Source organism: Trachymyrmex cornetzi, unplaced genomic scaffold (assembly GCF_001594075.2).
Source record: "Trachymyrmex cornetzi isolate Tcor2-1 unplaced genomic scaffold, Tcor1.1 scaffold441, whole genome shotgun sequence".
NCBI classification, from domain to species: domain Eukaryota; kingdom Metazoa; phylum Arthropoda; class Insecta; order Hymenoptera; family Formicidae; genus Trachymyrmex; species Trachymyrmex cornetzi.
Genome location: NW_017299190.1, coordinates 558493 through 580774, shown reverse-complemented (window position 1 = coordinate 580774; position 22282 = coordinate 558493). Strand labels below are relative to the sequence as shown.

General features: G+C 33.0%; 2 protein-coding genes across 4 annotated transcripts; one reads left to right on the top strand and one right to left on the bottom strand.

Moving 5' to 3' along the window:
* The first annotated feature begins 621 nt into the window (after positions 1-621).
* Positions 622-6434, top strand: Rubicon (run domain Beclin-1-interacting and cysteine-rich domain-containing protein rubicon). The gene is made up of 8 exons (XM_018512957.1): positions 622-955; positions 2160-2311; positions 2344-2527; positions 2781-4363; positions 4673-4855; positions 4936-5118; positions 5198-5351; positions 5656-6434. Exons 1-8 carry the CDS (start codon positions 755-757, stop codon positions 5854-5856), a joined length of 2841 nt encoding a protein of 946 aa, XP_018368459.1. The 5' UTR covers positions 622-754; the 3' UTR covers positions 5857-6434.
* Positions 6435-11789: 5355 nt separating this feature from the next.
* Positions 11790-21933, bottom strand: CycB3 (cyclin B3). Of its 3 annotated transcripts, none has more exons than XM_018512990.1 (7): positions 21734-21933; positions 17405-17666; positions 16703-17017; positions 15646-16101; positions 15387-15542; positions 13750-14030; positions 11790-12641 (listed from the first exon to the last, which is right to left on the bottom strand). In XM_018512990.1, the coding sequence occupies exons 2-7, from the start codon at positions 17618-17620 to the stop codon at positions 12590-12592; spliced, it is 1476 nt and encodes a 491-aa protein (XP_018368492.1). In that variant the 5' UTR covers positions 17621-17666; positions 21734-21933; the 3' UTR covers positions 11790-12589. The 3 variants fall into 3 exon arrangements, with proteins under 3 accessions (XP_018368492.1, XP_018368490.1, XP_018368491.1); XM_018512988.1 differs by having other exon boundaries at positions 21789-21933; XM_018512989.1 differs by having other exon boundaries at positions 21793-21933.
* Between the last annotated feature and the right edge of the window lie 349 nt (positions 21934-22282).

Here is a 22282-nt window from a genome sequence, read left to right as displayed (position 1 = left end):
CGTGAATGTCTACTTGAGTCGGCCTAATAACTCTGCTCCATGTTTATTTATACTTACACACAATTCAGATTAATTGATTTACTTATAAAAAGTTTATAATTAATTCTTGTGTCTTTGACAGAGAAAATAAACATGAGCAAGGATCATCTTACATCGAAGGCCTTTGTGCTAAAGCCTGTCCTTGCCTTTTTGTTGTCATAGTCAATAGAAGTTACTGTAACAGCAACTTTTGCTCCTTATTTAGGCGTGAATGTCTACTTGAGTCGGCCTAATAACTCTGCTCCATGTTTATTTATACTTACACACAATTCAGATTAATTGATTTACTTATAAAAAGTTTATAATTAATTCTTGTGTCTTTGACAGAGAAAATAAACATGAGCAAGGATCATCTTACATCGAAGGCCTTTGTGGTAAAGTCTGTCCTTGCCTTTTTGTTGTCATAGTCAGTAGAAGTTACTGTAACAGCAACTTTTGCTCCTTATTTAGGCGTGAATGTCTACTTGAGTCGGCCTAATAACTCTGCTCCATGTTTATTTATGTTTACACACAATTCAGATTAATTGATTTACTTATAAAAAGTTTATAATTAATTCTTGTGTCTTTGACAGAGAAAATAAACATGAGCAAGGATCATCTTACATCGAAGGCCTTTGTGGTAAAGCCTGTACTTGCCTTTTTGTTGTCATAGTCAATTAAGAGGTAAGCAGAGAATTTAAGACACACAGATTGTATTTATAAATGACAAGTACTGATGGTTTTACTGTCGGCAGGCATGTCTGAGAATACTCATAACAAGGAGCAATGGCAGCTCCTCCACAGTCTTCGATCTACTGTAGAGGGTCTGCTGATCGATGAGATGTCCAATGTGTGGAATGTTTATGGTGGTCTAAATCGGCTGCACAGTGTAATGGAACGGATATTCAAGCATGGGTGTCGCATATTTGAGCCTAATGTTAGTTGAGTTTCTCGCTTCTAAAGTTTCTTTATTAAAGATATGTTTGAATTTTTAATTGTTATGATGTGTAATAATATGTTACAATTATATTGTGTGGACTACAAAAAACTTTTTTCAAAATTAACTGGAACCAAAGTAGGTGTTTCTTATAGATTTTGAGTCATCGAATCCAAATTCGTAAATCATTTTGTTTTATTACATCTGATTTTTTTAGATAATCGAGAAAAACAATGGAAAATTGTAGAGAGCCAAATTGTTATATATGCTAAAATTTAGGATGCTTATGAATTATAAAATTTGCCTGCATTCTTATACATTGACTATTTCTCTGAAAATCTTGGAGATTTCAGTGAAGAACAGGTGAAACTCAGGTGAACTCGGCGAAGAACAAAAAGATTTCATTAGGATATCAAAGACATGAAAAATGTTTGAGATGAACATATGTTACATTTTTACTGAAATTAAATTTTTTTACTTTGATAAAGTAAAGAGAGAAAACAAAAAAAGGATATAAGAGAAAATCACTCGTTTTTATTTACGGCTCTTTCCGTTTCTATTTACAACATATTATTACAACATAATAGCAACAGCACAAATTCCGATGATGACGCTTTCAAAGTTCCCGGCAAGTTGCTATTTAAAAGATCTGTTCTTCTCTATCAGTGAATTCTTTGAACTAACGCACACCATAATAAGTTGAAGTAAAACAAATATAAGATCTGTTTTTTAGCGGAACTAGTATACACTTTTGAAACTTAAAATGAGATAGATATATGTTTGGCACTTGGTGAATGCGAAAAAGAGTTTTAGTGCAGTTTAGTGCAGGAATAAAAAACAGACCTATAATTTATTTCATTTCAACTCATTGCATCGGTTCAGAGTTATTTGATAAAAAAAAAACAGTCCTAATGGTCTATCGTAAATGCACCGATTTGCTAATAAACGTGAAATCAGTTGCTACAATTTTGGTAGCATCATATAATATAGTGTGAGCAAAATGCTAGCAACATATACACATAGCTACCTGGTCATTATCGCAATTAGTGAGTCTCCTGATAAAGAAGAGAACTCTAGTATCTGAATCATTCGGTTATCGGAATGCCTTGCCCCTCGACATGTTCACATAAGCAGAATTCTACTATATGTGAAAAAATGTTTCATATGAATATACAAATCTTATATTATGAACAAATTTTATAAGGGTGAGCCGGATTGCTGGATATTCATTCAAGGACTGAATTGGCTTCAACCATCTTTGGCGACCTCACCAATATTGTCAGAAAACGAGGATTATTTATGCAATTTACCAGCTAGGATAACATCCAAGAAGGATATGTTTTTTTTAATGAGTCCGTATCTAAAAAAATCTGTATATTAATTTACAGTTTAGAGGGTCATTCTTTATCACATAAATTATCGTGGCTGCTATCAGATAAGGAACATTTGCTTTCTTGTTTGGAACCATGGGCATTCCTTTGCCAAGAGAATTTGGCAGAGGCAACGCTTTTGTATCTAAGAGCAGTTGAGAGAAATCAACCTGTATTACTCGCAGAAATCGATCCTTGCTTAGTAAGTAACATTTTAAAGTTATTTTCTCATTTTGTGCAATGCACATTTTGTGTAAATGCAGTATAGCCACCTAGAAAAAAAAACAACATGACCAAAATACGTCCCCCTCGAAACTGTTTCACTTTCATTTGAAACATATTTTTGTATCATCAAAAATAAGCGAAATATTCAAGATGTTCGATTTAAGTGGACCATCCTATATATTATGGGTTTCATTAAATCATTTTTTTCATTTTTATATTTTAATTTGTAGTTTTTACCAACATGGATATCTCCTAAAACGAGTCCAAGACGACATCGTCGCTCATCCTCGTACCCGGTAAATTTTTCTGGCGTCAATCATATTTTCGCGCGAGATAAGAGCATGAGTGTTCTCAGCAGATGTCAATTGGACAAACTTAATATTTCAACACAGTCTGTTTTATGCGACACGGACAGTGCTGAAAATCAAATGTCAAAATCCGTACAAGTTATTACTGATAATGACGTACAAAGGGATTCCAAAGTCGATGATGCACCTCTGAAAACGTGGAACAGTTTGCCCGCTTTGGCCAAGAGCCATAGTGGCGCAATTATGGAAAGTTCAGCCCCAAACTCGCCAACAATTCAAGAAAACAGTATCAGCAACAATAGCAATAACCGAACTCGTACCATTGAATTGGCGGAGATCATCAATGTCAATTACTCGGATTCGAAACAGCCCGTTGATTCCAACATAGACAAGCTAGCGAAACCGAAAACGCCTATCAGGAAAATGAGGAATCGAACGAAGGCTAAACACAGTCAAAATAAAAAGGCTTCCGAAAAGTTGGAGGTTTCTTCAAGCGTACATGAAAAGGTCAGAGACATGGTTGAGGAGTCACGGCCAATCACAATCACAGAATCGGCGGAGACGAAGACACTACACCAATGGACTATACGCAAAAAGACGTCCTTCTTGGTAGGTTCGGCACCCGAGTTTACGGGTTCCTGGAGCTTGGAAGTAGAAGGTCAGAAAGATATTCGTACACCGCGGAAAAGTTTCATGGAGGACGGCGGCAGTAGCGTGCAGCCAATGGCGACCGGTTATTTCCCACGTCCAGCTGAAGGTCAGAGTTTGACTAGCTTCCTGTCCTCGGCACGATTTTCACGCGCTCACGACGCCGAATTGGACCGCGAAAACGCGCATTTCAGCGTTTGCGAGGCGATGATTGCTGCCATCGAGCAAGTCAAGTGCAACCGATTGCAGCGGCGTTTGCTGGATGACGTAGCCGACGATGAGAGCGACGAGGAGATCAACCGGCTGAAACAACGAATCCGGTTGCGACGTCGGCAGCGCCAGGAAGAGAAGTGCCAAGGCAGACGTTGGAGTCGCGGTGACCTGCTGAGCGATGGCAGGACCGACACGACCACGACCACCGATCAGAGCGTCAGTCCGTTGTCCACGTCGTCGAGTAACTCCTCGGATAGCGTGCCTACGGAGGACTCCGAATTGGACGATGAGCAGAGGTTGAAGAGCGGCGGTATGTCCGCGTCGACCGCGTCGTTCTCGGACGCAGAATCGCGTGCGGCAAGATTTACGGATTCCAATGTCAGCGAGAGTAGCGTGTCCGCTGAGGGGGTAGCTCTATCTCTTATTAGTCGCTTCAGTGAAAAACAGCTGCCAAGGGCAAGTGAGCTGCAATGGTTGGTTTCCGAGAAGGATGCACCACAACGCTTATTGCCGATGCCGAAGAGCTGGCCGGTCAGTCCTGACGAGATTGAGATTGAAGATGCGCGGACTATCCCGCTGAGGGGGACAATCGAATGGGCTCCGCCGCGCCCGCAGATCATTTTCACGCCTCATCCACCACCAGTGTAAGTACAAAGAATAACACAGTAATTTATATATCTTTTTTTTAGTGTCATGCTTTAATGCCTTTTTATTCTTATTCTTAGATATCCCATCACAATGAGAATTGTTGCATCACTATAAATATCAATATTTCTGCAAATAATATCTTTAAAGCATTTTATAAACAATAATGTAATCGACATTGGATTTCATTGCGTAGATATTTACTCGTCTTTCTTTTACTATGTAAACATTTATTCATCCTCCTCGTAGGAACTTCACCTGACAATTGTTCTGCTTAGTCAGTGCTTTGATTATTTTTTTTTTTTTAGAAGACGGATGCTAATAGCCAAGCAGAATTATAGGTGTGCGGGTTGCGGTATGAAGGTCGCTGTGAAATATGCCAATCGGTTTCGGTACTGCGAGTACCTGGGTCGATACTTTTGTACGGGATGTCATACAAACCAGGTGGCATTTATACCAGGGAAAATTCTATCGAAATGGGATTTCAACCGGTAGGATTTCTTTAAAAATAGTTCGTCAAAGGTAAATAAAGTATTTTGATCTTTCTTTAACGTCTCTTGGTGCTTGGCAGATATCCCGTATCGAATTTCTCATATCGATTACTGGATCAAATGATGTCGGACCCGTTGTTCCAAGTGAACGACTTAAATCCATTACTATATAGACGAATAAAGCAATTAGACAAAACAAGACTTTTGCGCACAAAGTTATTCTTTTTGAAGGATTTCTTATTCGCATGCCGATTCGCGACCAGGTGAATCTCAATCTTTTTTGCAATATCGTGTTATGAAATAAACATGATAGTTTGATGATCCATTTTTATGATGTTATAGCCTTCAAGATGTGCTGAAGAAGGAACCAAATTACATCATAAACGATCCACATGTGTACTCGATTCAAGATTTAATAAACGTCAAGCTCGGTGTGCTGTTCGTGAGACTGCAGGAGCTCGTTCAAATTTGTTGCGCTCATATTGTAGATTGCGAGGTATCGCGATTTTAATCGATTGAATAATCCAAAAATTAATTTTTATTTTAATCTTCACTTTAACTCAGGATTTAATTCTCCAAATAATTACATAAATATTGAAAAAGCTTATTGGATTCTTTTAAATTTTACTTAATATTTTTAACAGCAGAATATGCGCGTTACATTCAATAAATCGAATAAGATTTTAAATTTTTTGTAAAGATTTTGAAATTCTTTTTATTCTGCATCGATCGTTCATCTTTAGATATCGAATGTTTTAATTGTTAACGCAGAATTATACTAATTATGTATTTTCTTTCAGTTATGTCAAGCTAGAGGATTTGTCTGCGAACTATGTTGTTCTAAGGACGTGATATTTCCGTGGGATCTGTCAAAAGTAATACGATGTGAAAAATGCGGCGCTTGCTTCCACATCGATTGCAAACATGGTTCTGACAAGGTCGAGTGTCCTCGATGCGTGAGATTGCATGCCAGACGAATTTCAAGGGATGAGAAGCCCTGACGAATGACGAGGGCGTACTTTGTCGCGCTATTCGGAATAGAATATGTATATTAAGCACGATAAGCCATTTGAGTTGATTCGAGTCCAGTAGATATTTTATAAGACTTATTTCGGACAATAAAACATCCTAATAATAGCGTTTTCTTTTGGGATACACTGGGTGCAGCCTCGCACTGCACCAGTTGCGTGTAAGCACTACACTCAGTTACACTACACTGGAGTGATGCACGCCATGATGTACACTACATCATTATTGCGCTAAAACCCTGTTCCCGCTTAACTTCCATTTAAAAATTTTAAATGTCATACTGGCTCTACACCGTCCCTTTGAGACGGTGTAGCAAAATCCCATTTCGTGCATAAAATTTGCACTACACCGTAGCTTAATTCGCTTAGTAAATTATGTTTATAAAAATATAAAGTATAAATATTTACTAAGCAAATTAAGAAGATGCACTGTACTTTACAAACTGTTACAGAGAAAGTAAACTTTTTAAACAGAAACACCGAATGAATTCGCTTATCACCAGCCATGGAAACACGATACACTGAGTATTGCACTAGTAGGCAATAGTACAGCCAAGAGAAAACGCTATAAAGAGACATTTAAATTTTATAGATATTTTTTGGACTTTTGATTATTTAGGATATTATTAATTTATAAAATATACTAACACAACAACATACTCAAGACATTAATTAAAATTTCTTGAATACCTCAAGTGCAGTATTTGGATTTCTTAGATATTAATGTAAAAGTCAATTCATTCGAATATAATTATGACTTCTGACATATTCGACGTAGGCCACAAAACACTAGTTAAAGGTGAACGTTAAATTATAAATTACATTAGGTAAAAACGTATACTAGGAGTAGAGTTCCATAGTAAAAGTTCAGATTTTCTTTTGTTCTCTATTCTCTACTCGTGCAACTAAAAATACTACTTGTGCCTCAGTCTCGAGAAAAGAATATTGAATGTGTGAACGAGACGTATATTATAGCGAAGACTGAAGCGTTGTGATATATACGTGTTGGATTTCGATTTTCTTTGGAATAATCTGCATAATGCAAACGTCTATAGACGTTTTTAGACATGCCTGAATATATTATTCAGAGACGTATCAATTTATGAAAAATCTTAGAAGATATAAATTAGGTGATTTATTGAAAAATATAAACATAATTTACTAAGCAAATTAAGAAGATACATTGTATTACAAATTGTTACAGAGAAAGTAAACTTTTTAAAAAGTAATATAATAATTAAATAATAAAAGAGAGAGAGAGAGAGAGAGAGAAATATATATAATAATTTTGTTCAAATAGTCTATTGGATTGTCTGAAAAATTCGTATGAGTTTTTAGTTCAAATGAAACAATTTTAGAATATTGAATGAAAATTTTATTCAAGAAAATATTTCGTTTTGCTACTTTAACCTATGTTTTAGGCAACTGTAGGATTCCGTCTTGGAAGAGCTTGGTTGATTTGAAAGCAAAAAAGTCATTGACATAATTTTTTACTGTTTGCATGCAATTTTTTCGGATAATCAAGGATTTAGCATTGTTTTGGTAAAACATAACACTCGTTTTGTTCATCAGTTATGGTTGCTTGTGTTGGATGTTTCGGTTTAAATTGTTCAATTGGCTGTAATATATATCGGTAATTTGGGAGCAGTTCAAGGTCTTCCAGAGTCTTTACTTTTGCGCTTTGCGTCTTTAAAGTAAAAATTACTCACTTCAAATCTTGCAAATCACTTCTGAACGATTGGTAAAGCAATATATAGCATAATTTCTATAGATTTTATAAGTTTTGTCCGTTGTTTGCAGTAGTAGAAAAATGCACATATCAAAAATATATGTTTCATCCTCTATCTTCACAACCTATTGCCAGTAACACGCACAAACTCAACTGATTCTCAATCAAACTTCTAAAATAACACCATCCATTTTCGAAGGATGAATTAGTCAATGTTTAGTTGGTGCTAATGTGTAAGGATATAATCTCGATAAAATATTTATTAATTTATACGTTAAAATGTTACTTTTTATACGATATATAAATGTCATCTACTTTCAATCACTTTAACTTAACAACGCTTTATAAAGACATTTGTTGAAACTCATACGAACTTTCCGGAACTTAATTTATACACTCGTGTAGTTGTTCTTTTTGATAGATTCAGAGAGATTTTAACAATATTTATTCGAGAGCATAGTGAGTATGAACAAAAAGTATTATTTTATTGCAATTTGTAAATGGCAATAAGCTTCTTAAGTCAATAGTAATTTTAAAGTTGCAGATATTATCGATTAATACAAATAATATTAAGTTTTTATGTAAAAACTAAATAGTAGTAGTAATAAGTGCGTACCTGATTTTTACTGACTTTAAAGTATGTATATTTTGTTTATTTATGGAAAGCTTTAAAAAGCGCGCAATGTATAACAGTAAATAATATTCAGAAAAAAATTTTGATGTTTCTATTACATTCTCTATCGCGACATAGCTCTATTATAATTCTTGATATAACAATTATTAACAAAACATTTATAAAGAAATGTAAAACATGTAAATAAAGTCATGAAATTCAAATTATGATTTATAGAAAAAAGTTACAATTTACTTTTAGAATAGAGATCGATTGCAAATATCGATCTCCAAAGTGACAGAGTAGTTTCGATAATCGTCTTATTTGACTAAAAACGAATTGATAATAAAAGATAAAATTCCATTTTCTTGGTTAATATTTGTTCTGGTAAAATAATGTATAACGAACTAACAAGTATATTCTTATGATTTTATTAAATTACATCTCATTTATAGTGCACATACCACACATTTTATTTCAGTATAATAAACATTAATTTATTGATGAGTAAAAAAATATATTATATATACACTGGCTTAATTTAGACCAAAATTATGATCGCGCATGTATCTTTTTTATATATATATATATCTATATTTGTTACATAAATTTATTTTAATTTTGTCCTAATTAATCATGGGTACAATATATATACAGATGAAAATCTGTGATTGATTATATATGTACAGTATGTAACTTTTACTTATATATTCGATTTTTTTGAGGTAACTAGGAAATCTAACGAAAGTTAATTCTGAAGTTGCGCATTACATTATTTTATATTTTTGCTTAAGAATAATCGTATAAATACTGAGTAATTACTATTATGTATTTTATACTGGGTAGCCATAAAATTCCTGTTTCATTTTGTATAATTAGCCATTATTGTCAAATGTGCTATACATATCAATATTCACTACTAAATATTTGATATTTTTATCAAGAAATACAAAGGATGTCACACACAGAACTTGATTATGAAAATAATCGAAAACGTATATCTACCAGGTAATTAATTATATATGTATATATTCTTAGTTTTCTAAGTATTTTATTTTTTATACTAAAAGATTTTTATATTATTTTTTTAATGGTTTTGTATTTCTTCACATTCAAAATATAAATAATATTAATTATACAAACAGATTATATTGTAAGAGTGTCAAATAAGCATCTCCCCGTCGAACGTAAGAATGCGATAGGTTCAATTTAGACGCTAAATATTCAAAATAAAGCATTCAAATTACGGGCTTATTTCATTCCTTACACCGGCCATTCAACTTTACATTAAAGGATTTCGTGGCCACCCTGCATTTGAAAAGAGAAAAATGCGCGACGCACGCGCATTCGTTTCGGTTTTGCGACATGAGCGAATGTTGATATCACAGATTTTTTTCGATTTTTATTGATAATTATACCTGAAAGTTTTTTCGTTCGGAAAAGAGAACTATGTCACCTCTATTATATAAATTTCGAAACATCGGAACTGCGATCCTTTTCCGAATTTACTACACTTATTGTTTTGGCACACAAGAATATATAAATCTTCAACTTTTTCTCTTTCTTTGATCCTTAAAGTAGCGAACGGTAGGTGTATTATACTAAATTAATGATAAGCTAAAATAAGTATCGATTAATTTTTTTCCCTATGGCGGAAATGAATTTTTTTTTCACTTTTCACAATTCTGACTTAAGGAAAAAATTATATAATCGGTACTCTGGTGCCCTTATTTTAGATACATTGTACAAACCACATTTGGCAATAGAAATGGTTGATATTTGCCACACAAATTTAGTGTAATTTAAGTTTGATAGAAAAGAGATCTTACTTCGCTAAATATACAAAACAGGAGAGTTTAAATCTAAAACAAATTGCCATAATGTATAAATACACCTAAATTAGATCGCTAGATATCAGACGTAGAATACTCTATCCTCAATTGAATCTTCGCATCATCCGACTATATGCGATAAATATTTCGTTTTCTCATTCATAAATGTAATAGAAATCAGAGTTTTTCATCCAACAACATAAGCTCCATTCAGTCCACGTACAGTTAGGCTCCCACTGCATTTCCCTATCGGGTATGAGTTAGTTTTTCTACGTTTTTCTTCTTGTACTTCAGCTTCTAATCATATTTCAATGATTACATTGTCAATATTGAAATGTGTAAAGGCTGGAGCGAAAAGACAAGAAAAGCTAGCTTGAGCCTGACGAGAAAGAAATTTGGAAGCTTAACTGTAAATATAACAATGATACATAACAACGCGCCACTCTTTATATGACGATATCTTCAGTGAGAATTATCACACGGTCATTCGCTTGCGCATAATCATGTTCACATTATCAATCAGCGATCGACAATATGATTTTAAAATATTATCGTGAAAGGCATCGAAAAGTGAAAATTAATTACCAGGAGACAGACTGAAAAGCAACGCATACGGTCAACTATCCTAACGAACAAAATGGAGGACAGTATTATATTGTATTTATTCAGTTATTTTTAATAAATATGCACAAAAATTTTGATCTAATGATTTTCAAACAACCGGAGTTAAAAAATATATATAAATATATACTTTAAATATATATATAAAAATAAATTATGCTAATTAGAACTAATATTTGCAATCTGTGTGTGTGTGTGTGTGTGTGAGAGAGAGAGAAGTTTATAAGACTTTAGAGCAGGCGTGTCTAACATTTTATTTGCCAGCTACGATTCCCCCTCTCCATATTTTCGCTGAGTGAGATATTGAGAAAAATAAACGCTAGAGCAACCAATCACTGAGCAGAGCTTTGGGATCTAGCTTTCCTGTTTTCTCTTTGTCTCGCTCAATCGGACGCTGGAGAAATCGAAGCTTTCTTTAGCTTGCCAGCAATATTGAATAGGTCTGGTTCAGGACATGAATGCTGTTACTCGAAGAGTAGTGGTTTCTTGAGCATAAAAAATTTGGTAAATGTAAATTGCTCTAAAATTACGTACGAATTTTAGAAAGTTGCTATGACAGAAATAAAAGATTCACTTCTCAGGTCGATATGTCTAACGTTGTGCGATTTGTATTTCTTTTCTTGATTTATAAGGCGTTTTATGTTTCCACAGATGATAAAGCTAAGTAAATAATGGTGTCATGTATAAAGAAAAATTTCTAATCTATTAGGAACAATTTATTGGATTACAAGGCGAGTATGTAAAAAAAAATAGATTAATATTTATTCTGTTCTTTCCTTTGAATTTTGAAAATATACATTTTTTCGTTCACGAGTCAATTTAACTATACGTGCATTACTTTTCAATCTATTCTCGTATATTGAAAAAAAACCCGATATCACATTTCGGGTTGAGGATTTATCTCGCAAGATATAAAAGCGTGGCGCTAAAATAAATATTTGATAAAAAAAGAAAAAGAATTAGTAAAATTACTTATACAAATAGTAAAGACTGTAAAGTGATATAGAGATTACTGCATCATATACATATATATAAATAATAATAATAAAGATAAGTCAATACACTATCAAGTGCACCCGTAAAAAAACTCGGTGAAGTTTCACGATAAAACTTTTTGACATACATTCGAGATTTTTTACGTTTCCGCTTTCGTTTCATGCATTATACAATTTAGAGAGAGTAGCGTCGCTATTCGCGTGCTAGTATTACAACACTTAACAAACATTCAAGCTGTCCAACAAATGTTACGACTAGTCTTAATATCTATTGTCATTCTACTAAGATAATTTATGTCTCTGTATTGAATTTCTGGTACTTTCTTTTTTACAGTTAGTTACTTCAGTTTCCTTAGAGTGCGGTCCCATGGGATGCGGAACTGCAGAATATTCGTGATTGATAATAGTTTTATTCTGCCGATTCCGTCGTTTTCTTTTCTGCAGTTTTAGTTTTTTTAGTGGATTCGTGTGGATCTCTCTCTCGCCAACGACGCTAACTTGGTTTAAACGAAGAAAACCTGTCTTCTACAAAAACGTATACTTAATCGAAGGCAAGTCGATTAAGAGCCAGATCAGAAACGGAAAGAGCCGTAAATAATACGCAAGATGCACGTGGAATCGAGCTATAGATCACAAGTCGAACCGTTTGAAAGCGCGTAGCTACTCGCGGTGTCCCTGTATCTTCTTATTAAATTAATGGCTTCTGCCTACAAATAAATACGGACGTCAATACGGTCAGAAAATGAATATCGTAAATAATATACAGAAGGCTTTTGTGATTTGTCAGCGCTAATTGCGCATTCCGCTCAATGGGAAACACTTAGCGGAGCGGAATGAAGCCACAACCAATCATAAACGGTTCGCAGTTCCGCATCCCATGGGAGCGCACCCTCATTTTTAATTGTATTTTTTCTATTCATATGTCTAAAGTTTCTTTTAGAGGCAGCTTCGCAACTTCGAAGAAAATCCTAGAATGTAAATAAAATAGAGTGAACATTGATAATTTACGAAAAATATTGTAAAAATGTTGTATATGTATACAAGATGTCTCAGAATATTTACAATGCTCGTACGCAGACAAAGTGGAAATCCTCTAATATATTACAATTTTCACAATAGTTAATGAAATATTAATTTCTAAAGATCGCTGAATATTCACCCGGCCTACTGTTTAATGCAAACGCGAGATACGATCGTTCAAAGCGGGAAGTAGTTTGCCTTTGCCGCTTGTAGTAAATAATTGCCCGCGCGCCTAGCAATCACAATCTGGGTGTATATTTTGCGATACGCCGGGTGGTTATTTCGCATTCATTCGGCGATATTTAATAATTAATTGTTAACTATTGCGAAAATTGTAAAATAGTACAGGATCTTTTAACTTATTTTAGTCTACTCTCTATCTGCACTCGAGTGTTGTCACGAGAGTTACCGGACACCCTATACACACATACTTGCACGCACGAACGCACTTAAATTGAAAACCTTGAATGTTTCACTTATTTTTAATGATACAAAAAATGTTTCAAAATTTGAAAATGGAACGGTTTCGAGGGGAATGTATTTTGGTCACGTTTTTTTCTAGGTGGAGACGCTAGAAAGATATGAAGATTATCTCCACTTTCTTAAATGGAATTATATAATTTTTAGACAATATGACCTCTAATTATTCTGCACATAATATTATATTAATATTTCAATATGTCAGAATAAAATATAAAATATCTTGTAAATCGTAAACTATTGGTTATTTAATATTTCTACCTTAATTTTTTTATGTGCAGATTAGTTAAAAACGTGAAATTTTGTGTAAAAAAAATCATATAATTCCATCTAAAAAATCTTCATATTTTTGTTTGATATCTCCACCTTAAAAAAAAGTGATCAAAATACGTCCCCCTCAAAACCATTCCTCTTTTATTTAAAACATTTTTTTTGTATCATCAAAAATAAGTAAAATATTTAAAGTTTCCAATTTAAGTGGATCACTCTTACAAATATATATATATAAATGGAAATACATAAAAGAAATAAATTAAATATAAATAATACATAAAATTAATACAATTAAATAATTACTTGTGGCTGTATTTGCTGCGGACAGTTTTTAATGTTTCTTTCTGCTTCCTATGTAAACTTTGATTCAGAAGATTGCAAATATCTCTTATGTCGTCCAGTTTATAACCACTATAGTATTCTAATGTTGGATTCCATCCTCCTAGATCTTTCATTAGCAATGCTAGTAACAATGCCGCCGCTGCCATTTTGCTATCACTAAACCTGATCATCGTATAATCCATCAGCGAGTGTTCCAATATATACCGAGCCAGAGTTAACGTAGGCATGGAGACCTTGACACACTATTTTCAGATAATAATGATTAAGTTAATGTATAGATCCTATTCGAATAAGTCTATCAGATTTTTTAAAATAGATATCGGAGACTAAATTTAAAAATATTAAAATAACTGATCTTCTCCAATAGAAGAATGCAATTGTACTTTTTTTTACGGTCTGATGTGACTTGGAAATATCCACACAAACAGAGTGTTTAGTAGAAACTGTAACAACGCTTAAAAGTAGATTCCTGAGATCATTTTGAGATGAAAAATCTAATACCAAAATGTCGAGGCTTTAATAGTTTTCGAATTATAAGCACTTAAAATTATCGAATCATACTCTCGACATTTTGATATTAGAATTTTCGTCTCAAAATGATCTTGGAAATCTATCCTTAAGCGTTGTTACGGTTTTTCCGAACACCCCGTATATGTGTATGCACATACTCAACTCGGGTAAAATGAGCCAGGAGCGAACATATTAAATCATATATTATTTTGTAGGTACTATTATACACATCAAGTCACATTTGCTCGTTAATCTATTATATAAGGCCCAAGATTAAACCAATAAAGTTAACAAGAAAATAACAATTGGAAATAAGACCGGAACGTGGAAAATATTTCTGACAAATAAAAAGTACATTACAAAAATCAATTTTGTAATAAATTGTCATAAACCAATTATTAAATATTGAATGTAGAGGGAAATTACACCAGTTAATTTTACGGGAAAAATTACAAAAAATACATACAACCTTTCTAGTTTAGCCATCGACATTAAGAAGATAAAGTATTGATACACAGGAAGATACTCTAGGCACACAAGGAAGTCTTATTAATGTTATAAAATATATAATATTAGTAGTATTACAATAGTTAATTGTTTTTAAATATCAATTAGTTAATATCATATATGATAATATTCACTCTCTACCAAAGTTACTCTTCCTATTTTTAAGAGTTAAAACCATATTATTTCTCTCAACTTCCTCTACAAATACATATAGACGTCAAATGTATTCGCTCGTGGCTCAGAACTTCTAGTAAAATGTTCGAGATTTTTTACATATTATGAAAGAAAAATATCAGATGCGCTTTGCTACTCCGACTTGGAGGAATCGAACATGGAGATTCCATTTGTTGAATTGTTATTATAACTAACAATATAAGTCAGTCAGATCTTATGGATTAATTCCTATTGATTCAAAAATATATTAGTTTTAAATCTAATTTCGAATAATAAAATCAACCTTTTTTTTTGAAAGAATATTATTTCATTAACGGAAGAAATATTATATCGTCTAATATATTCATTTAAATCTTAAGACAAAATATTCCTATATATAATAAATCGGTAGCTTTGTTACTACTTACCCTAGCATAACGCCGAAGAAATCTGTAAGAAAGAGGCATTCCCAGGTCAAAATTGACTACTTTTAAAACATTCATTTCCATTTTTATCAGCTCTCTCTGTGTGTAAGCGCCATCACATATATACAAGAAATCTTCCACCATTGGTGGTATTCTTTCCTAAAGCCGAAGTTACAAAGTTTTTATCATGAGCTTATTATTCGTGACGAGAGTACAATTTTGTTAGGCAAAAATTTTGTAGATATATAATTATAAAATTTACATCAAATTTGCTTGCTATGAAAAGACTTGCAGCGCCGAGCAATTGTAGAGTCTCTTTCCCAACTGTCATCTTTGTCAGATATAAATCGACAAGTTTTACAGCCAGATATAGGGTCTCATGGTTCAACTCAAATGACTCCTGAACCTCAACCATCCAGTCGACTAGTAGCGCTCTCATCCATTGCGAGAGACATACTTGCCGGTCCATGTAATCACCGATGGGGAATAGATGTTCTCGTTCCTTCAGGTATTCGAAAATATCCATTGCATAGGGTGATACCTGGTATGGATCTAGCCAATTTTCAACATCAAAGTCCCATTGAACGCCTTCGGGTAATTTTCTTACAGGTATGGCAATCAATAAAGTAGTGGCGGAAACTTCATTCTCATTCGTAGGAGATGTGGGTTCTTTTTCTTCTGCTATTACTGTTGGTTTGTCGTTGGTTTTTTCGTCAACCTATAATATATATTTAATCTATTAATACTGCATAAACAGTAAATAAAGTCTAATATAATAAAGTCTTTTTCTTCTTCCTCTTCTTATGTTAAGCCTCTGGCCTATGTGTGTGTGTTATATCATATGCTTGTGGTGTTCACGGTGATTATTCAATTGTCACAAGCATATCGGACCTACAGTTTTAATGCCGGTTCCGAACGGCGGATTTTTCGAGAGGTGTTTCTATGGCAGTATAAAGTAAAATAAAATATAGTGTAGTAAAAATAAATAAAATATAAATTATCGTTTTTATGGAAATATATGCAATCAATTACTGCACTGATTAACAATATTATTTGGTCATGCTCCCCAACAACTGCGTTACACTCTCATTTGCCGCATTTCTCAGGATTTTATAAAATATAAATAGTAAAATGTTAAAAATATATAGTGTAATTCTGTCTTAGTTTAAAAAATTATTTCTTACTCTTTTTTAAAAGTAATTTTCTTTGTGAGTTTTAGTCTGAGTTTTCTTAAGTTTTCGCAAATAAATGAAATTAAAGAAAAACGTAAATTCTAAGATATTATACATAATAATATATTGCAGAAAGTACATATATACCTTGTTATTGCTACTCCTGCGAGTCTTTTTTATGCTATCATTAACGTCTTCCAAAGCACTGACGTATAACGAATTATCCTCAGATTTTTCTAAATCTGCACTTCGTCTAATATTTACAACTTTGTTAATAATTTCTGTTTTATCATCCTTTTTGAGAATAGACTTAATACGAGTCGCCGGTTTTACTTTCGCCGGTACAACTTTTGATGTAGTAACATCTGCAGGTTTCTCTGAAGCAACGTTACTTCCAACTGGTTTGGGCTGAGTAACTATCTTTTTTGTTGGATTATGCCCTACTAGCGACGTAGTAATGGCCTGTCAGATTCATAATATAGAAGAAATAAATATATAGATAAAAAAATAAAATAAAAATGAATTGAATATTAAAACGTTACGATTTAAATAAATTAAAACAGTGATCGGAATTAGATCGTTTTTGGCCCGATTTTCGTGTTAATGCCTGCCACTTGCGTTTCTACAATAAGCCATTGGATTTACGTAACTGATATGTGAGGCTGTTGCAAGAATACTACGCATAGATAGGATCGTATATTCTGTTCGACAACTTGTTATATGAGCAGCAAGAAAGAATTAGTAGACACGAAAATAGTGTCAAAAGTTGCATTTAAATCCGATCACTAAATTAAAGTATAAATTTACATTTTGTTATAAAAATTGATAGAATAATTGCAGAGTACATACATTGGTGATATTTGTAAAAGCGTATCTCTTGTTCGTTTTTTCTTTAGGTGGCGAAAATACATCTGATTTTCGCTTGATGCGAGTTACTCTGCCTGTATTGGATGGTTTTAATACATTGCTCAATAAAGAATTTTGACTCCTGGTTGTTATTCCTTTCCTCAAGGTTGCAGTGCCGTTTTGTCTATTTTGTCCAAGTAATACTTTTGGAGGTGCCATTTTTCGGATATGATAAACTTTGGTACGTCTGTCCCTTATCTAATTGCTATTATTCACAAAAATACATATTATAATTAATTCATAAATTATATATAGTTCAATTCACAGTATATACATAATATACATAGGGCATAATGATTCAGAAATAGAGGATGAGTTTAAATTTTGACATAACAACATGCTAATATCTATTTATCATACTTGGTAATTTTTTAATTTAGTTTATTCTGTGATTACCGTGCTGTGCATTTTTTATACTTAGAACATGTGTTACTTTTTTACTCGTTATTACTTGTTTACTGATCAATTGCGTTTTGTTGAGATCTCTCAGTTATTCAATACCACCCAGCCATCCAACTAATACGAGTTTACTCTTTAATGGAGGAATGATTGACTGCCTCTCAAGCAATGTGACTGAAGCATTTGGGTCTTAATATTTATTTGTATTAAATTAACATTTGCTGATGAAAAGATTAGCTGAAACGTCATTGTATTATAATGTAATATAAATTATAATTCATTTAAGTACGATAAAGTTTTATGTTTATACAATTGCGCACTGTCTGCAACGCTAATTCTAGAGCCTTATTTTTTGGTGGCGTTCTAATCGTAATAATCACGTGGAGTAATTTGAACATGACCGCATTAAAACTTTTTAAAATGTTTATAAAAAATGATCATATATGGAACTTTGTATGACATAAATAGCTACATAACGATTTAAAGTAAAAAGTTAATTTAGAAAATTTAAATAAAATTCTACATAGTGCACTTATGAGGATAGAGTTCAAGAGCCCTTTACTATCATTTTTAACTTTTCATCTGCATACTCTTTTTACTCCTTCCATCTACAATCTAAGTCTTTTGTTTTTCAATACAAGCTTTTTTATTACTCTAGGCTTCCAAAAAAAAGTGGAAAAGTTAGGGCTATTTTTCAATGTGTCTATTACATTACTAAATAATTTCCAATTCAAATGTTAAAACCTTTATTTCCGCCCTTCTTTACTTCGGAAAAATTTTTAAGTGAAATTTCGCTTATGCCAAAAGAACTCACATTGCAGACAGAGTTTATGATGTCATTATTGAACAATTGTTAGTAAACTTTCTTTATTCAATAACAAAATAATGACAAAGTTATTGTAAACTCAACAACTAAAAAGATGTTTACGATAATTTTGTTACCATTTTGTTAATGAATAACTTTTATTATTTATCGAAAAGGAAATGTTATTCACTAACATCAGTCGTTCGGTATATCATTAAACATTAAAAACAAAATAGAGTCTTTAGGCTGCATTTTAGTGCTGAAAATCTATAGTACGCGTAATAACATATGTAATAGAATGAAAAAGTACAATACTCAATATTAAAAGTACAATTTACAATATGGTACTAACTAACGAGATGATGCAATATTTCGTGCATTAAAGTTCATATTCTATACTTAAGTTACAGGATAAAATTGAACGTTTCAGATGCATTTCAAGCCTTCTTCTCTCAGCAAACATTTTTTAAATCCCATATTTCTGGATCACAAGGCAGAGTCGGAACAATTTCGATTGTGCTTTTGTGTGTGTGTGTGTGTGGTGATAAACAATATTCCAATCCGCACATGTTAACAAGTACAGTAATGTAAAATTATAATAAATATATTTTACGTATTGCGCTCCAAATATCGCGTTGTAAATGCTCTCATTGTCTGCTAATTAATATTTATTATTGTTTGATTTTCGAGAGCCCTATTAAATATAATTGTTTTTTAGAGAAAAAGTATTAAAAACTTGAGTTTAGGAAGTGACTATTAATTTCAACAAGATAACGATCCTAAACATACGGCATACATTTGTGAATACATAATACTCCACATATTTTAAAAATACCGCCTCAATCTTCAGATTTAAATCCGATTGAACGTTTGTGGAGTAAACTCAAAAATCGATTGAAGAAACACATAATTTAAAATAAAATACTGTTAGAAGAATGGAATAAAATGCACCGTGAATAAAATGCAATGAAAAAGCACTGTTAGAAGAGTGAAATAAAATACCATAAAATTTGTTTAACAACTTAGTTTCTTCAATTTGATTCAATGGATTCAAAAAAGTAACTAAATGTTATTTTCTTTTTTATAACCTTTCTTCACTATTACAATAAAATATGCTAATATTTTTGTGCCCACAGATAAAATGCTCTCAGAAAACATTTTTATCTTTCTTTTGTGATTACATTTATTTATGTCAATTTGTATAATTTGTATTATTAAATATAAAGTATAAAATAAAAATTTTTATAGGAAAACTATTGCTGTCATTCTCTTTATAGCTACGAGATGCTTTATAGGAACAACAGTATTATGCCAATACTTTTGTCTAACATTTACATATTTGTTGGACAGGTAATGTGTTAAATAATTTGATGTATAGGGCGACTGTTACCAACACCAATTAACTTAATCGACGATTAACTCAATCAGCAGAATTACTATTATAGCTAGAAGATTTTCATTACTTTTATCACAATTAAGTATAGGAACGCAGAGATAGAAGTATATCACAAAGAGATAAGGTTAAGAACGATATACAGTCTTGCTGTTGATTACATTGCTGATTGAGTTAATAGGCGTTGGTAACAGTCGTTACACCTCAGTGCTTCAACACAGATCATTAAGTGCAAGTAGTTTTTGCTATTTATATAAATTTGATATGTATTTACATATAATAATTACTAAACAAACATTCAAATAATAAACACTTTAAAAGAAATTTTCTGTGTGTATTTTTGTTAATGTGAAAACGATTCCAGCACTAATGATGAGAGAAAAAAATGGTTACAATACAATTACCGCAATTTAACTACAATTTATATAATTATTCTTTAAGACAATTACATATTTATTGTTGTTTTAACCATGCAAGTATAGTTAATTATGCTATTAATGTAGTTACATACATTGAAAATCTTTAGTTTTTTCTTATATATTTTTTAGTTATTATTACCACAGTAGTAAACAAGTTTAAAAAAATTATATTCATTACAATTGTATTTACTGAATAAAAATATTTACTTTATTTACCATTTATATCTTGACATTTTATTGCATTAATATTTCGAATTATCATAAATTATAGTACTTCTTCATATTTAATCGAACTACATATCATGTTATATCATTACTAATAATTATAGAAAATGAAGCTCCTAATCATAATTATTTTACCATGTTATTGTAGTCAGAATATCAAGTATTTTTCTCTTAGCAAAAACTAGTATAATTCGATTTTTAAAATAATTAGAAAATCATTATTAATATGCGGGTAATCACCTGGTGATTCTTATACTTCAATTATAAAAAACCTGGAGCTGTTGCAGGAGTTTTTTTACTGATCAAGAGAAATACTTGTTTCTTAAATTTTAAAGAAAATATTGTGTAAAAGTTACAATATAACGATCTTGAATATTCACAATTTATAGGGCACTAAATAATATGCAATATTTAAATAATAATAGCAAGTTTTAATAGTGAATGAAAAAACGGGTAATAGATCCGTTTATGGAACAAAAATTAAGACTATTCCCGGGTTAGATTTAATGGGAGAAGTGCAATGAGGTTATGGGAACGTTCTACATTTTTTTTTTCCAAAGAAGATTCAAGATGCTTTTGATTCAGAACACAATCGAAGACTAACGCATATGAACGACATAACAGAACTCGGTCGTACGAGTCGATACGAGATTCTCGTACGAATCGTACCGAAAGACTCGTCGAACTTGTCGCCAAAATGAAGTGGAATTATCCCGCCTTCCGCTGATACAAAAATTTACGTGACTCTCTGTGATAAATCCGTCGATTTTCCGGATTTTCGGTTCGCGAGACGCGGCACATTGGAGCAGAAAACGCGGGAAGTAGACGAACGGGCTCTACTTCGTGCCATCGTTCGGTCGCGAGATCGTTACTCCGTCACCTTCGACGGTCTCGGGGGACGGCTGAAAACAATCGCGACGTCCAAGGCTGGCCCAGGCGAAGGCACGAAGGACGCGTGCAAAATATTTATTCGAAATGTATACTAGCAAATATGGTGGAGTCGCGATGGGCGCCTCAGGGCTGTTCCTCACCGTGTTTCCATGCGGGTCGCTTGGCATGTACCAGGAACGCGTGAATCGTGTGTACCTACGTGACTCGGGATCCTCGTATATCCGCGTGCGAACGACGAAAGGTCGCTTGTTTCACAAGGTCTTGGCATGCCACGCGCCGTACAGCTGTGCTCCTTCCGTTCGCGCGTCTCTCGCGACTCGCTCACGGTGGTGGCTGCGGTTACCTCGTTGCTGACTGAGTTTATGTTAGTTCAAACTCACAGTTACGGCCAATCGCGGCGCGACGATTGGCCCGCGTGGAACGCCCCGGGCCAATCGGCAGCGCCATCTCGGGCGACACCTCGCGGCGACGCTGTCACCGAGGCTGGATCGCGTCAGCTTTCAAAAATCCTTTCGAAGAAAAATCGGAGAGTTTGGATTCGTTCGATTGTTTATTCTTTCCAAATTGCCAAGTCTCTCAACTGAGCTCTTTATTTCAGTGAAATATAATAGCTCATTGAAAGATAAATAAATATTTATTTTATATACAGAGGAACGTTTTTCAGATTTCTTTTACCTATTGTTGATATT